The following is a 17395-nucleotide window of genomic DNA, read 5'->3' as shown; positions in this document are numbered from 1 at the left end:
TAACACTAAAATTTGACAGCTTAATGAAATCAGAATGAAGACGGGGGAAAAACATCTTGTAACCAGCCGATGCTTGCCATGATGATGAATGACTCACCACTCCGAATTTCTTGAAGTATTCCCTGAGCTCAGTCTCGCCACAGTTGTGAGGGATCCCACCAACAAAAATTTTATTTGATTTATTGTTATCACTTCTGGGTCCTTTCTGCTAAATCAAGAGGGATAAAATACTGTTAGTTAGAACTGTGATAAATACTGTAGCATAATCTTCCTCCACTGGTACATGCAGGTGGGTTGCTCTAATTCATTTGTAATGTAACAAAGTCACAATTCAAATTGAAGTCCACACTTGGAAGCCACCCATTTTGTTTCAAAAGGAGCAAAAGTGTGTTCTGGATTCATTAATTTGGTATGCTTAGCTATAACTTGGTGTCCTTTGTTGGTAGGGATGGAGAACTGAGGGCAAATGTTCTGAAAACATTTATTTATTAATTTCTTAATTAGGCAGCATTAACCAGCAGGTTGTGGGTTGTGCTGGCATGCATCCTCTTAACCTTAAGGGGATTTTTAGACACTATCATTTACGTTCTTTCAATCCACAAAAGTTGGGTAATTATAATATTACTGATGTCATTACAGAAACTTGAATGTTGATTAGTCGACTGCAGAAAGGAAGATGAACATCTGTAGTCGACCTGGACTGTATTCTACCTAAACATCCCCAAGGCTATTGAAGAAGAATCACAGTCACGGATTACCTAAAGCCCCCAACCCCCTTTTTTTTTTTAAATGAGAGCTACTTACAGCCTAGAAAGTGTCAAAGCCTATCAATTGTTGACCCTATACTCAATTTCAGCAACCATGAATTTACAAGCCAGGTGGACTTTGTTCACAATCAGTGGAAGGCTAAACTTGTCATTCTGGGAAATCAAGATACGAGTCCAAGTAAAACAGACTTCATTAAAGTAACTTTTTCATGGATTTCTACAATTCTGGATAATTAGAACAATATATTTTGGGGGGGCGCAGAATACTGAGTAGCAGAGAATTTACACTGACTGGTCCTAAATTGTAGTCAGATGGTTTCTATTTTCGTTTATTCGCTTACAGGATAGACATTCAGGATAAAATTTTCAAAAGTGGCTAAGTGACTCAGAACCACACGTCATGTTAAAAAGGTGATGGACACACATCTCGATGAAAGTCTAAAGGACTCCTAAGGCATTTAAGTCCTTCTGGAAATTTTACCCAAGCGCATCTATTCCCACAGCCATTTCAAATATAATGCCTGTATCATTCCCTTATCTAGAGTATATCATGAACGCTTTAATTTTCTTCCTCTGAGAACAAACACTTCCTTAGAAACTGGGAACTGAAAAGAAAGGGAGTATTTGCAGTACTAAATATTTATAATATTGGTAATATAGTTTTTTTATAATGCAAGTTATTCCAGTAGAAGCCAAATATCCCCATCATATTCCCCAAGTAGACAGATGCAGCTTACACCAAGCAATTCATGTTCAGGATTTACTGTTCCTCATAAACAGAGTTCAGATTTGGGGACAATTTATACCTTCAAGTCAGCGGCACTGCTATGGGTACCCGCATGGCCTCACAGTATGCCAACATTTTTATGGCTGACTCAGAACAATGCTTCCTCATCTCTTGTCCCCTAGAGCCCCTACTCTACTTGTGCTACATTGATGACATCTTCATCATCTGGACGCATGGGAAGGAGGGCTTGTTGAAATCCTGGTGGAATTCCTCAATTTCCACCCTACCATCAACCTCAGCCTGAACCAGTCCACACAAGAGACCAACTTCCTGGATACTACAGTGCAAATAAGTGATGGTCACATAAACACCACCCTATACTGGAAACCTACTGACCACTATACTTACCTACATGCCTCCAGCTTTCATTCAGACCACATCACACGATCCATTGTCTACAGACAAGCCCGAAGATACAACTATATTTGCGCCAATTCCTCAGACAGAAACAAACACCTTCAGGATCTCTATCAAGCGTTCTTAAAAACTACAACACCCACCTGGGAAAGCAAAGAAACAGACTGAGAGCCAGAAGGGTACCCAGAAGTCACCTACTACAGGACAGGCCCAACAAATAAAGTAACAGAATGCCACTAGCCATCACCTACAGGCCCCAACTAAAACCTCTCCAGTGTATCACAAAGGATTTACAACCTATCCTGCAGGATGATCCCTCACTCTCACAGACCTTGGGAGACAGGCCAGTTCTTGCTTACAGACAGCCCCCCAACCTGGAGCAAATACTCACTAGCAACTACACACCGCACAACAAAAACACTAACCGAGGACCCAATCCCTGCCACAAACCCCGCTGCCAACTCTATCCAAATATCTATTCAAGGGACACTGTCATACGACTCAACCACATCAGCCATACCATCAGGGACTTGTTTACCTGCACATCCATCAATGTGATATATACCATCATGTGCCAGCAATGCCCCTCTGCCATGTACATTGGCCAAACGGGACAGTCTCTACGCAAAAGAATAAACGGACACAAATCAGACATCAAGAACTGTAACATTCAAAAACCAGTAGGAGAGCACTTCAATTACCCTCAACACTCAGACTTAAAAGTGGCCATTCTTCAACAAAAAAAAATTCAAAAACAGACTTCAACAAGAAACTGCAGAACTGGAATTAATTTGCAAACTTGACACCATTATATTAGGCCTGAAATGAAGACAGGGAGTGGCTGGGTCACTACGAAAAGTCATTTTCCCTCTGTTGATACTCACACCTTCTTGTCAACTGTTGGGAACTGGCGACATCCACCCTGATTGAATTGGCCTCATTAGCACTGACCCCCCCACTTGGTAAGGCAAGTGCCATCTTTTCATGTGCTGTAATATATTTACCTGCCTACTGTATTTTTCCCTCCATGTATCTGATGAAGTAGGGTTTTAGTCCATGAACGTTTATGCCCAAATAAATGTATTAGTCTCTAAGGTGCCACAAGGACTCCTCATTGTTTTTGCTGATACAGACTAGCACGGATACCTCTCTGAAACAGAACTCAGTTTATAGACTTAACCATAAAGGAAGACTGAAAGGGACATCAGTTGATTAAAAAAGGTTAGTCAAAAAAGGGATCTCAAGAATTTGGCTATAACTGCAAAGATTTCATCCTCATTTTGTGCCTTACATGCTCACTCATAGATTTTACAAGTTGCACTATCTGAAGAATAGGAAAAAAAAGTAGATGCTAGACAAACAGCTACTTTACCAGTTAGATTAAAACACACACACACACACAGGAGACAGAACAGTACTAAAATTAAACTAGTAAAATAAAAAGATTTCAGAAAAAAATACGTTCAAAATATAGCAGAACTTTAAACAGAGTAACAATCCAGATTTCTTCTCCAAAAAGGTGGTGGTGGAGGTTAAGCTGTGGTACAAAATACTTGATGCTACTACAGTATAAGAAACATAAATAAGTTTTTAATTTATTCATCCCTTTACCTCCCCCCCCACCCCCGCAAAAAACCTTACACAAGTGTTGATGAAATTCTTGAACTTGGTTTGGCTCCTGTAAATCAGATGTAAGAGCTAATTCAGATTTAGCCAGTTTGAAATTTCACAAAAGCATACAATTTAGCTTCTACTCTATTTGTCCTTGCATAGTCATAGATCTTCATCACCACCATTACCCACATTCAATCATACTTGCTTCTTGTCAAAGTAATTCTTTGATTTCCATACTCTGACTTGTACACCCAGCAGCAATCAGTAGACATGTCACAATGTCAGTTAAAACCGCAAGAATCTTTGAACAAAAGACCTAGTAACATAACCAACAATTCCAATGAGAGCTGCACCCCTACGAAAAAAACACTCGGCTGTTAGAACTAATATTCTGTTGAAGCAGCACGTATGAAAGTAAACGCCTTCACACACAATAATATAAAATGTAGTCAGCTTTAACTAAGAAGGTATCTGGCCTTAATACCAACTGTTTACTGTGTTTTACACCAAGACTTCTGCATTTCCTCTCAGTTCCAAGCAGGTAAAAGAGCTTTCTAAAATTTACGTTAAGATGATCAGGAACTGAGAGAAATACCAACACGACATTCATGATGTGTACAGGGTAAAGGGCACAGGCTGCTAGCCAGAAAGACCTTGGAATATATCTATCAGTATGCTTTAAGCATCTCTCCTTACCCATCCCTCTTTTGGCCGCGTTCTTTCTGGTTGCATTCCCCGAGGTGTACATGGCTTTGGATCAATCTGTAACAAGTTCCAAATTGGTCAGTTTTAAGTGTGCAGAATATTTTGTGCTAATAAATGCATTCAAAGCACCTGTGGATGCCATTCTCTAAATTTAACACTTCTGATAAAAGTTACCCCAGATTAAACATTTTGGAAGGAACAGTCATTGAATTAAACATAGCTTGAATTATTCATGCGTCAACTACCACCCAAATTACTTTTAAATTCACCGATTTTAAAAAAAAATATTGAAGACCTAGTCATATTCTAAATAGTTAAAACCAAAGTGACAGGTAAACTTACATTTCGGCCATCTAATGTATGTGGTCTGCTGGCCAGTACTGTTCCCACGCAGTTGGGATCTTTAAATTTGACAAATCCAAACCCTCGAGATTGGTTTGTTGTTTTATCTTTCATTATCACGCAGTCTACAACTTCTCCATATTGGGAAAAGTAGCTACGGAGAGTTTCTGTTAAAAAATATGGTATTAAGCAGAACCAGCTACTAAAGAGTATAACTTTTAGTAAAACTGACATGTCTAAATCTTCTAATATGCACTTGCTAAAACCTGGCATCTGATTTGTATCATTTAAAGAGGATATAATAGCCATGTATCTAATAACAGAAGATGCTCACTGTTTTAATTCCACTCAGGCAGATGGAAGAAAATACTGCAGTAAATTAGTTTTCAAAAACAGAGATCAGCTATTTCTGAGTCAGCACTTTAAGGGATGTCAAAACCAACTGTTTCTAATATCAACCAACATAACCAGGGAATATAAAATTTCCTTGTCCAAGAGATATGAAAGTGACATAATGTAAAGATGAATAACACAGTCGGGACAGAAACATAAGTTTCTTTACAGGAATTCTATTATCGTCATTTATTAAAAAGCAACAAAATCGAAGATGAGTAGTAAAGACTCAATTGAATTTTCCAGAGATGTTACAACTACATTACTTTATAAGAAAGTATGAGGTATAAAGTTTTGTCCTTTGTAATATTTTGGTATAATGGTAGTAGAATACATAACTTACCTTGTGTTGTACTCCAGTCTAGGCCACCCACAAACAACTTTCTGTAATTCAAACAAAATATTTTGGTTAAAGTCTGAGGACTGAATCAAACATGCATTATTTTAACTAATAACATATACAGCCTGTTCGTGCTTTCATCTAGCTAATGTAGTATTTTAGCATACTTTGAAGAACTCAAGGCCTGTTACTCAATGAAGATGCATTTCTCCTTTGCTTTTAAGTTTCCATTTTTATTTCAAGATTATCTTCAGATATGTTACATACTGTTAGTATAGTGAAAGATTTAAAAACACTGAAGTATTATTTCCTCTGCACCCCACAGGTATAGGATTGCACGTTTATACCAAGAATATATTTTATTCTGATTTGAAATAGCAGATAGGAAATATGCCAGAAAAGCAGAAGTCAAATCAAACATCTATAGCTTTGACATTCATAAAAGAAAATATATGTCTAACAACATTAAAATAGCCAGAAGAAAGACGACAACACCAAATATCTTTACTTATCTACTTTTTGAGGCCAAGTGGGATTGTTCATGTTGTGAAAATCCCCATGGTTCAGAGAGTATGAGCAAGGATCTAGTCATCATTTTATTCCCGAGTTAAGGGTTTGAAGTAGTGCATAGGATTTTGCATTGACTCTCTGAGAATAAGCTCAGAGAACCAGTGTGACTGTTCTAATAAACCCATTAAACACTGAATGATGAATGCAACATACAAAATTGTTAAGAAGGATAAACAACCCAACTAGATAACATGATTTTAATAACTGTAGAGTATCCAGTGGTATATGTAAACACTGCAAATACTGCAGTCCCTGTATCCCCTTTGTAAGAATAAATGTTATAGCAGATTTCCCAAGTTCTCTAATGTACTTCACTTTACCTTTCCTTCTTCAAGGGATTATCTTTAAAACTACTGGTGTATGAAAATTTATTCCACCTCAATTACTAAAGTTATCTTGTACCAACTTCCAAATGTCAAGCAACAAATGCATACACATAGGGAAATGGTATAGCAAATTTCTCTTGTGTGCCATATGGTAAAAGCTCAATGGGAATCATGACTAAAAGACACGTTTCACTTTAAAGCATGTTGAACTAGACGCAATAATGAAAAATTCAGGTATCATTAATTCCAATCACCTGGAACTTCTGTATACCGCTTTTCCTTTGACCTAATTATAAACTTAGAGAACAACATTTGAATTTTCCCCCACTCTCAAATCAGAGAGCTGGAGTTGGTCCTTTAGGTGCGTTACACCCACTTGTCTTTGGGCTCCCCAAAATCAAAAACAGACAAAGTCAGACCCAAAAATCCATAAAAAAAAATTCTTACATAGCGAACAAAACATTAAAAGTGATTATTTATTTGCTACTTATATGTTGCTACTTCACTTATCTTGGAAGACAAGTCAGATTCATTTTTGGTTACTGTCAGATTCTAGTTAATAAATGAAAGGAAAAGTAACTACAAAGTTCAGGTTAAAAACTGCAGGGGAAAGTTTAGTTTTTAAATGTGTACTGGCCTAAAAAACAGGGAAACATTTCTATTGTTTGGTCTTTAGGTCTTGGAAAGCTCATCTTCACAATAACTACATCATTCTAGGGAACATCTAACCTGACAGTATCTCGATCAAGTTGTTTGTTAACTGCGGTGAAAACTAAAGAGCAGTGAAGTTAGGCTCTGCTAGTTTCAAAGTCTTCCTGACAGTCAGTCTACAAAAAGATCCTTCTGTAGCTAATTTTTGAAAAACAAAATTAATGATTTGCAGTCTAAGACTGCAGACTGCACCATTTTTGTATGGTAGTCTCTCTGCTTGAAGAATAAACGCACGATATCAAATAAAAGTGGAAATTTATGCTGAGTTTTCTCCGAACAGGCTCTTACCATAGTATAAAACTATCTTACATACTGCTACCCACTACCATAGTATCTGAGCACCTTCCACATAAAATCAATAGCAAAGATTTCTGCTTCATGGTAATAGAACAGAATGCCAAGGCCTTTCACACAAGGAAAATACATAGTCTAGTAATTCTGTAAACTTTGCTGTGCAGTCAGCACATCATGTTTTGTTTGACCCTACTTTAGAAATGAGGTTTTTAAAAAAAATTACTTGAAATTAATGACACTCAGACTCATTAGTAAGTTCTTAAATTATTTTAGTTTCCAGAAATAAGTTTATATGAAATGTGACATTCAAAAAAGATTGTGATGTAATAAGAATGTGTTTCCTAGGAACCTTCAGGCACTAGGTAAAGAAGACAAGCCCATCTTAACTAACTTATGAAAAATAATATTGCTGCAGTTGAAACCAAATGGCAAACGTTAAATTGTGTGACCCCTTACTTTAAAAACAGAACACAGCAGGTCACGTTTCATCTTATGAACTGAACATCTAGAATACTAAAATATGGTATTTAGTTTTAGTAAAATTGTCACAACAGGTAGCTTTGAAAACCAATCAAAAAGCATTGCTTAGGTATGCTGGCTGGTCAGAATTTGTAGTTTTGTTACAAAGACAAGAGGCATGACAGTGACATATGTATTCACACAATGCCTTTCATCTGAGTTCATCAAGGTGTTTAATAGTTATTAATCCACCTGTGATTTGAAAAATGTGAAACAGAAGTGACCCAGCCACAGTCATGAAAGTCAGACACAGAATTAGAAAATGAACCTTGGAGTACTGACTTCTAGGATTGAGCTCAACCACCAGAAAACTCCTTAATACTGAACTGTGAAACCATACTTAGAATGTCACCTTATGATATAGTTTAAAAGTAACAAGTGAGGACAGTCTCATGCCTGTTGTATATCAGGAAGTTATAGACTAAAACACTATGACTATAAAAAATTACCAATTCTTGCAAGTTTTCAGAAACAGCATCTAAATCTGTACCCACAAGTTATCCATGTTACAGCATGCCCCAAAATTTCTATTTGTGCACAGACACTGGACTACCTGATTTGCAACTGTATGCACATGCATATCAATTTTAGCATTTGAGAAAAACCTACATATACAAAAAGTGCATCCCATAATTAAAAGCTAACTTAGGGCCATCCCAACATTTGGCCCTCTTACTCAGAAGCAGCATCTTAAAGGTCCACCAGTTATATTTTAGTAAGTAACTGAGTTTACACTAATATGACAGGGAGGTCTACTTCGTAAGAAAATGTCCTGTTTTCATGATCTTTCTCCAGAGAAAAGAGGAAATGATCTATTGTTTTTGTTTTCCACTTTGCTATAGTGCAGTGTATGGCCATAGCTCAGCTGAAGTCAGAAAAAAGTCTCCCAATGAGAGGAGAAAGTTTCATTTGTATTTTTCCCATTCTCAGCCCATAGATAAAAAAAGAGCTACTTTACCCTAAGAGAAAATATTGCAACTTCCTCATCTGCTTTATGCAGAAGAACCTGGCTCTATTAAACAAATAGCTACTCACTAGCAATGGCTGCCATAAGGCACCAGTCAGCTTAACTGTGGCAATTTACAGAGTTGTGGGTGCAGTAGTAATTAAGCATCAGGAATTTTGGATAATTCTGCTGTACAGAAGATTAGTAGTGGTAGCATAGACTTCACTTGTTCACTTGAGCTAGGTGCTCCGGGGAGGTACTGCAGTTTAGAAAAAGGCTGCAGTCAAGCCTCAGGAGCTAAAATTTGATTCCAGGAGTTGTAATTTAAATTTTTCTTGCCCTTTTTTTTTTTTTTTTTTTTAAAACACACAGTACACCAACTTGCTCCAAGACATCTCAAGCTTACCCCAGCTGCTCAGCAAATGATAGTAAATAAAAATGCTTTAAGAATTTAGGTTTTCAGAGTCTAAAAATGATGAACATATTGTACCAATTTTAATCTTATTAAATGGTATTTTAAAATTTGCCTAGACAGATCACAAATTTCACCTCTAAGTCACTGGTTCGTAGATGGAGCAGATCAGCAATGACATAAGCCTTATCTGCACTAGAAAACTGATTTGCTGCTGAGAACAGTTGTCAGTGGGTTCACATGGACCAGTCCAGAAAACGACTATCAGAGTACAAAGGACAATTTTCAGCACTCTTACAGAAACACTGACTACATCCACACTTAAATTGTTTTGGGGGCAATGATCATTACCACAGCCCCACCAGTGATACCAATGTATACAGGGCTTCAGTGTTTTAACTGCCATATAACCCAATCCTGCCAAAAGCTGGTCTAAATGATACAAAAGTAAAAATGCCTGGGCACGCCCACCATTTGTTAACACCAGTGAAGCTGCACCAACAGTAGTTCGCAATAGTGGGAGATTTCCTGGAAGATACTATTAAACAAGGCTTAAATGTTGAGAATGTTTTCCACAATGGTGCTAAAAATGGTTTTGTCCTGTCTCTAGGCACTGACATGTTTGCAGCATCAGTTCAAAGGAACTCACACATTGCTGGCAACAGTTTCGAGTAACATGCCATTTTTTGGGTTTGACAAGGCTTTAAAGCCTACCACCAGATGGTCTATTTGGTTATCTGAGTGAAGCAAAGTTCTTTCCATCCAACTGCCCATAGGCAGATACAAAAACAGTTTTGCTAGCAGTCTCACCAAAGTGGCCAAGATGAGAACTGCACTCTTCTTTAGATCTGGTCCCCACAAAAGAGATACACAGACACACAATGGCCTTCACTGGTCCTTCCTATGCTGTACCTATTCTGTGAAAAACAAAGTTTCTAACAATGTCTAAAGGAACCACACAAAGATTTTTTTTAAATAAATTAGAGTAGTTTTGTGTATTAAAATATTCACAATTAAATTTTATTATAAATAAAAAAGGCAACGAGTTTAGCTTTAGTTTTAAACCAAGGACTCTGGATTAGCAAAACGCTCTTCATCCAGCCACATAAAACTATTCTATGCCAGGTTATCGAATATAAAAATAAAAAACCATCTGAGAGTTTCGGACAGACCATCTAGTTGTTTGACTGCAGGGAGTTTGCCTTCTCAATAATGACCATTGAAACCTTCTAGCTCCATTATTAATTATTTCTAGCCACCTCACAGACAAATATTCAAACAAAAAAGAAGGGTTGTCTAAGGTCATCTACAGCAGCTGTATGTAAATAGAGCACTTATATGCATACTATACTATAGAATGGCAAAAGCCAAGACAATCTTAGCCTGCGGCTCTGTGATGGATGGATTCTAATATACTGAGCAAAAGTAAACCTTATTTAACCAACCGACCTGCCTAAAACAAGGATATAGGCACAATATAAAGGAAAGCTGACAGAAGCAAAATATTTAAGAAAGAAAGGACAGTGCAAGAGGATCGCTCATCTTGCAACATTTAGCTTATACCATCATCAACCTGTTCTTATTAGTCTTACACAAGCTGAGGCTTGGCCATTTAAAGCTTTGCTTGTTCAAACACTTAAGGACAGGTAGTTAGTAAACTCTTGCTGTCAATTCAAGTATTGTGCAAGGGTACTTCTCTCAGACAAAAACTCAGTGTTTTCACAAAGCTATATATAACAACTGACATTATGAAGCTGCTGTAATCAACCCATAGTAAGGCTGAAGTTAAATTCTCTCAAACAAAGCAGACTGTTCTGAAATTTTGCATGCTTCACCTCATCCCAGAGTAGTTTGCATGGGACAATACAATTGGAGGAGGAATATATGACATGTACAGCAGCTCCATCCCACCTCTGGAATCAATGTGTTAACTATGCGCAGAAATATTACACAACAGTTGAAACTTTCAACAATGTGAAAGTTTTGAATTAACTATAACAGAAAGACACTTATTAAACTAAATCTCCAATTAATATCCTAGCTGATGAATACATCAGCTGTTTTCAATGTAGTTTCAGTAGGCTGCAGAGTCCTCCAGGAGTACACCATTTTCTTAGACACACAGTAGTTTAAGTAGTAACTGCAGTGAACAGTATCCATAAAATCTCTCCGTGCCCCAGCTAGTGCAAGGGATTACAGCCCTTATGTGTATAATGTATCATCCACCTAGGTGATTTGCCTTGGAATCTCATGTAGTTTTCCCTTCAGTTATAGAGGCAATCATAACCAATATGGTATGAAACAACAGAAGCAGGTTTTACCAGTAGTCAAGTGAGAATAAGTCTTAGGGGCTCATAGCAGTATGAGACTATACACTCAGGTATTAAATACTTTCAACCATAAAGCCCAAATTTACAAAACTAAAATTCCATGTGCTGTATGGCACAAATTCCCCTCCCTTCATTACTATTACCCTATTTCTCAATACAGCGGGAAGACAGTGAACTAATCAAAATAATATTTTATTCTATGAGTTTACCAGGCTTCCATGAATGTCAGAACTGTAATATCTGGCAGTAAGCATGAAGTATAGATAGCTAAAGTAATAAATCTCAAGACACAAGGAGCAGCAACGTGATTTGAAAATAGAAGCCATGTCAGACGTAATAATCAAAAGGCAGGAAAAGCACTCTACTACTCCATTCTCAGACACTCTCTCTCAAATTAGATGTTTTAAGTCCAGCAGACCCAGAATATCTTTCTGGTCTTATTTTTCTTTTTTTTTTTTTAATTTTACATATTGTAATACCATAAATATTTAAAACTGTTTCTCCAGAGTGATGTCACGTATCAACTTTAGCAGTTAGCCTACTGGGAACACATAATTGATGAACAAAAATATGAAAACTTTTTTCTTAGTATGTGTCAATTCAATATTCCCCACTATACAAATTAGTTCAACAAGCGTGGAAATGTTCTTCTTTTAAGATAATGCTGACAGTTCAATTACCCCCACATATTTTGTTTCTAAGTTTTAAAAAAATGTTATCAACTTACATTTTTGCATTAGAAGGTAAGACTCATACTCTAGTCAATTTGGCAGCCACAGAAGATTTGTAACAGCTTCCAAAATAAAAATTTTATTTCTTAATATTAATTTCTAGTTGATCGCCAAACAGACTTGACACCATAGTAAGCTGTCTAAAATGGCAACATATCCTATTTCTTTCACCTTTCCCTTCTAAGTATTTTTGAGTGGATGAAGAAATTAACGATTATTGTTTTTTACCAACTAAAATCTGATCCTTCCACACCTAAATATAAACTCAGGGAGTGAAATTATGAGCAATTTGCAATCCACAACAAGCTCATTGTCCAGAATGTGAGTTAACATAATATTTTGCCCAGTATTTAGAAGCTTGTTTTAAACATGTTACTTCAGAGCAACAAATTAGTCACTTTGAGAAATGCAGCTGTTAATGCCCTCCCACGGGAGGGCATCTCATAAATTAGTTTCAACAGTAAATGGGGCTCAGGACACAAAAATAATACTTTCAGAACAGGCAAATGCAGTAAACATAACCCAAGGGGCAAACACCATTCAGTGAGACAAGTTATTTTCAAGACATCCAGTACTATTACATCTCTTGTACTTCTGAGATAGTTCAGAACTTAAACACAGAGGGACACAATAGATGAACCATTCTAGGAGTATAGTCCTGGACAATGTACTCTTAGGTTTTAGTTTATGATTTTATGCATATTTTAGTTTTTACAAAGATGAACCGTTTATCATGGTGGAAAAATTCATTGTCAACTGTTGCTACATTTCACTACAACAAAACACCTGGCAACCAGTGTTGTATAAAGATACTCTATAGTTTTCTGTCAATTCGCCCATGCACCGGCCACTGTCTTGTGATTCTTAATACTGTAAATGTTTGAGCAGTGTATGGAAAAATATATAAAGTGCAATCTTAAATCCATGGGGAGCCATACATGGCATTATCTATTTGAACAGCTGAAGTCCCCAGAAGGCCTTTAAAGCAAGTGGAACTTCTCTTTTTTAAATCCAGCCATTCAAGATTCCTAGTGTGAAACTGATCTGTGGAAGCCTGTGGGTGGAAGGGACGGACAGAGGCACAGTACAAGGTTCCCGTCTCTAGGAGGGAAGATAAAAAGACTGTTTCCGTCTTTGTCCTGCCAGTCGGGTGTAGAGTTCACCCTCCGTGTGCGTCTCCCGACACACGGGGGAAGCTATGCGGGCACAGCCTGATGAGTCAGGGGCTCCCTGCCCTGGGGCAAGGCTGCCAGCAGATTTCGCATCTTCCTCGGCGACATCAAGGTGAGAGCGAGCTCGGCGCAGCTGCTCTGGTCCCATGACACCCGCCTCGTGGTATGTCTGCGCTGAGCCCACGGCGGGACCCGGCTAAGCACTCACAGGCTGCGATCCCCCCCCCCCCGCCCCCCCGGGGATGCTCCCGGGCTCCGCGGACGGTTCGACTCACGGCCTGGAGGAGCGAGCCCCTGTGACCTTGGGCCCCGGCTCCAAGCACCTGCAGCCGCCAGGCCCCGGCGAGGCGCGGGAGCGGGCGGCACGTGGAGGGAGGGGAACCCCCCGCCCCTGAGGAGATGCGCGAGGGCTCAGGATGGCGTCAGCCGCCAGCTCGTGGCCAGGGGCAGCCCGGGGGGGGGCAATATCCCACCCCCCCCGAACTGCCCGGTCTCAGCCCCCTCACTGGGGGGGCTCTCCCCGCCCTGAACCCCCCAGCCCCGCTCCTTCCCCCCAACGGCTCGGAGCCCCCGGAGCCCCTCAGCCGCCGCCCCCCCCCTCACCCGATCTCGTCAGCGCCTCCCACGTTGTTCATGGCGGCGGCTCCAGGCAGCGTCCGGGCCGGGCCCGGCTCCCTCAGGCCCAGGCGGCGGCGGCAGCGGAAGGTCACGGGCTCCGCTTCCCTCCCGAGCTGCGCAACGGCGGCTCCGGCCCCCTCTTCCCCTCAGCGCCGCCCGCCAACCGCCGCTGCGCGTGCACCCTGGCCTCGCTACGGGGTCTCCGGGACCGCGCCCAACGAGCGGCTGAGGGGAAAGGGCGTAGCGCGCCTGCGCGGCAGGCGCAGGGCACGACGGGAAACGTAGTCCAGCGCGGGCTGGCTAACGCGTGGTGCAGCTCCGCGGCAGCCATGCGGGGTCGAGCCGGCAGGAGAGAGCGAGAGGGCAGTGCGTGCGAGAAAGAGAGGCCATGTAGGTGCTAAGGAGCGTACGCGTGGGAGAGCCCATGGGAGTGAATGCATGAGATTTAGCGTGTGAAAGGGAATAGGTGGTTGGCAGGGAAGTTGTTTGCAAGTGAGGCCTGGTCTACACTTAAAGATAGAAATAGATCAGGGACGTGAAAAAAATGCATAATAAGTTACTAGTCTGTCAACACTGGGGGGTCAGGTTGACCTCAGCTAGGTTTCTGTCAGCCTACCTCCAGCCTCTCAGAGAGGTGGATTAACTACATCAAGGGAAAACCCTTTCTGTCTGTGTAGGAAGCATCTATGCTGCAGCGCCATAGCTGCAGTACAGCACTTGCAGCGTAGACGCAGTCAGAGTGTGTGCATAGCATGGTGTGTACAGGCGGGGGGGAGGGGGCTATGTGGGGCAGGGGTGTCCTTGGGTGTTTAGTAAGGTGTGAGTGTGCCTGTGCCTAGACTTGGGCCTGGTCTACACACAGTTTTTGTGCTGGTATCATTATTGTCACAAAGGGATGTGATTTTTAACCAAAATAACGATGTCAGTGGTGTAATACTTCATCAACATTGTTATGCCAATAAAAGCCCTACTGTAGATACAGCTATACCGGCATAAGCACTTTTGTACAGGTATAACTGTATGTCACTACGTTTTTTTTTGCCTCTTTGAGGTTAAGTCTGCACTTAGTGGCTGCCCCACTGCAGCGCTTCAGTGTAGACACTCACTACGGCGACGGGAGGGGCTCTCCCATCATTGCAGTTACACCGGCTTAGCACTGTCTACACCAGGGACTAGATCGGCTTAACAACTTGATCAGGGTGTGGATTTTCCACAGCCCTGAGAGACTTTGTGATGTCGATGTAAGTTTTCTGCGTAGACCAGCCCTAAGCCAGCATAGTTAAACCAGCAAAACTTTGAAATGTAGGCAAATGTGAAAAATCCACATTCCTGAGCAACCCAGTTAAACCGACCTAACCGCTGGGGTAGACAGTGCTAGGGCGATGGGAGAATTCCTCCATCAACCCATCCGTGCCGATGGGAGAACTCCTCCCAGCGGTGTAGGTTGTGTCTTCCTAGAAGCGGTACAGAACATAAGAACGGCCAGACCGGGTCAGACCAAAGGTCGATCTAGCCCACTATCCTGTCTACCGACAGTGGCCAATATCAGGTGCCCCAGAGGGAATGAACCTAACAGGCAATGATCAAGTGATCTCTCTCCTGCCATCCATCTCCACCCTCTGATAAACAGAAGCTAGGGACACCATTCCTTACCCATCCTGGCTAATAGCCATTAATGGACTTAGCCACCATGAATTTATCCAGTTCTCTTTTAAACCCTGTTATAGTCCTAGTCTTCACAACCTCCTCAGGCAAGGAGTTCCACAAGTTGACTGTGCGCTGCGTGAAGAAGAACTTCCTTTTATTTGTTTTAAATCTGCTGCCTATTAATTTCATTTGGTGGCCCCTAGTTCTTGTATTATGGGAACAAGTAAATAACTTTTCCTTATCCACTTTCTCCACATCACTCATGATTTTATATACCTCTATCATGTTCCCCCTTAGTCTCCTCTTTTCCAAGCTGAAAAGTCCTAACCTCTTTAATCTTTCCTCATATGGGACCCTCTCCAAACCCCTAATCATTTTAGTTGCCCTTTTCTGAACCTTTTCTAGTGCCAGTATATCTTTTCTGAAACTGCACAGCTGCAGTGTTTTAAGTGTAGACAAGCCTTGAGTCCATAGAAGACCTATATGTCCAGCATCCATAGGTGCATGGATAGCTTGTGTTTGTGTGCAGCACAAGGGAAAAGCATAAGCCAATGATACTGTAACAGGCAGCCAGTGGTTTTATTTCAATGTCAGAATGATACCTAGCCCTGGTTAACTAGTATTATTTAGTTTTGTATTTATATAGCACCATTGCTGTATATTAGTCCCCTAGCAGTCTGGGAGCGTTATGATTCTGTAGCTTTCTATGAATCACATGACACCCCGTCTTTCCTTTCTATCACTAATTTGCCCATGGGATTACACATGCTCCCAGACTGTAGAGGGCAGGAAAGGCAATTTAATCCCACATGTTGCACAGTTTGGGAGTGGTGTTTTATTTCTGCAGATTTATTTTTACTCAAGTGTCTGATCTTTCTGGCATGCACCTGCCACATCTTGTTCTTCGGGAGGAAAACATTCTAATTTTGGATTAAGTCTAAGGCAGTTTTATTGAAAACCTCTCTCTTTTGGGAGGAAGGATTTTGCTTATGTGGGTTTCGATGTGACATTTAAAATCACACACTTGAGGTGGGTTTTTTGTTTTGTTTTTTGGAAATCTAACTTTCTATCTATTGAAAAAATCACACAGCAGGGATGCCCGGCTCGCCCTCCTGATAATAGAGAAGCAGGGACATCTAGTGGCTCTAGCTGAATCCCAGAAGGATATTTAAGGGTTTGATTGGCAGAAGTGTTGTGTACCCAAAACTCTGTCTGAGTTCAGCTGTGGGTACTCAGCACTTACAAAAACTATGGCCCTATCCCTGGATCCTGCAAAGATAGAATTCACTTTACTACCAAGTCGATGGGACTACTTACAGTAGTAAAGTTAAGCATACCCGTAAGCGTTTGTGGGATAGTCTCTATCTCAGGGGTTAGGGCAAAGAGAATTAAAATTCACAGAGAAAGACTGATGCACGGACACACCCGAGTTTGGGAGTGGTGTGGTATTTCTGTAGGCAGATGGCTTGCACAAAACTGACAACTGCATAGGTAATGCGCTTGGCGTAGGGTTAGGCTACCAGCGCACTCTGTTTTGAGAGAAGAGAATTGCTTTGATCCCAGTGGGTAGAGTACAGGTAATAAGCCCATGTGCTGGGCAGTGTCCTGTGTTGCGGTGAGTGGAAGCTGGCTCCACGGGTGGGACGGGCTGATAAGGAAAGATTGCTTCCTTCCCTGCTCACAGAGGGAGTGGAAGGGCGCTGTTCACACGCCTCCTCGCAAGCCGCTTTCGCTGCGCCCGGGTGATCTGTGTCAGTGCATTTCTCCAAGGCATCAGCAGATGTCCCTCCCTCCTCGTTCACATCTCTGCCCTC

General features: G+C 40.8%; 1 protein-coding gene across 7 annotated transcripts in view; it reads right to left on the bottom strand.

Moving 5' to 3' along the window:
* The window catches only part of DAZAP1 (DAZ associated protein 1), a 34964-nt gene extending 20853 nt beyond the window's left edge, over positions 1-14111 (bottom strand). For 2 of the 7 annotated variants that reach the window (XM_050933919.1, XM_050933917.1), the window contains exons 1-5: positions 13920-14111; positions 5309-5349; positions 4573-4739; positions 4222-4287; positions 98-208 (exon numbers count right to left, since the gene is read on the bottom strand). In XM_050933919.1, the coding sequence (XP_050789876.1) occupies positions 98-208; positions 4222-4287; positions 4573-4739; positions 5309-5349; positions 13920-13951 (417 nt within the window). In that variant the 5' untranslated portion in view covers positions 13952-14111. Of the gene's footprint in view, positions 1-97; positions 209-4221; positions 4288-4572; positions 4740-5308; positions 5350-13919 lie in introns of those variants that run through there. The other 5 variants (XM_050933916.1, XM_050933915.1, XM_050933918.1 and 2 more) reach the window with 5 other exon arrangements.
* Between the last annotated feature and the right edge of the window lie 3284 nt (positions 14112-17395).

The sequence above is a fragment of the Gopherus flavomarginatus genome, chromosome 24, assembly GCF_025201925.1.
Source record: "Gopherus flavomarginatus isolate rGopFla2 chromosome 24, rGopFla2.mat.asm, whole genome shotgun sequence".
Taxonomy (NCBI): Eukaryota; Metazoa; Chordata; order Testudines; family Testudinidae; genus Gopherus; species Gopherus flavomarginatus.
The sequence above is the reverse complement of the archived record's forward strand: the minus strand, read 5'-3'. Positions and strand labels throughout refer to the sequence as shown.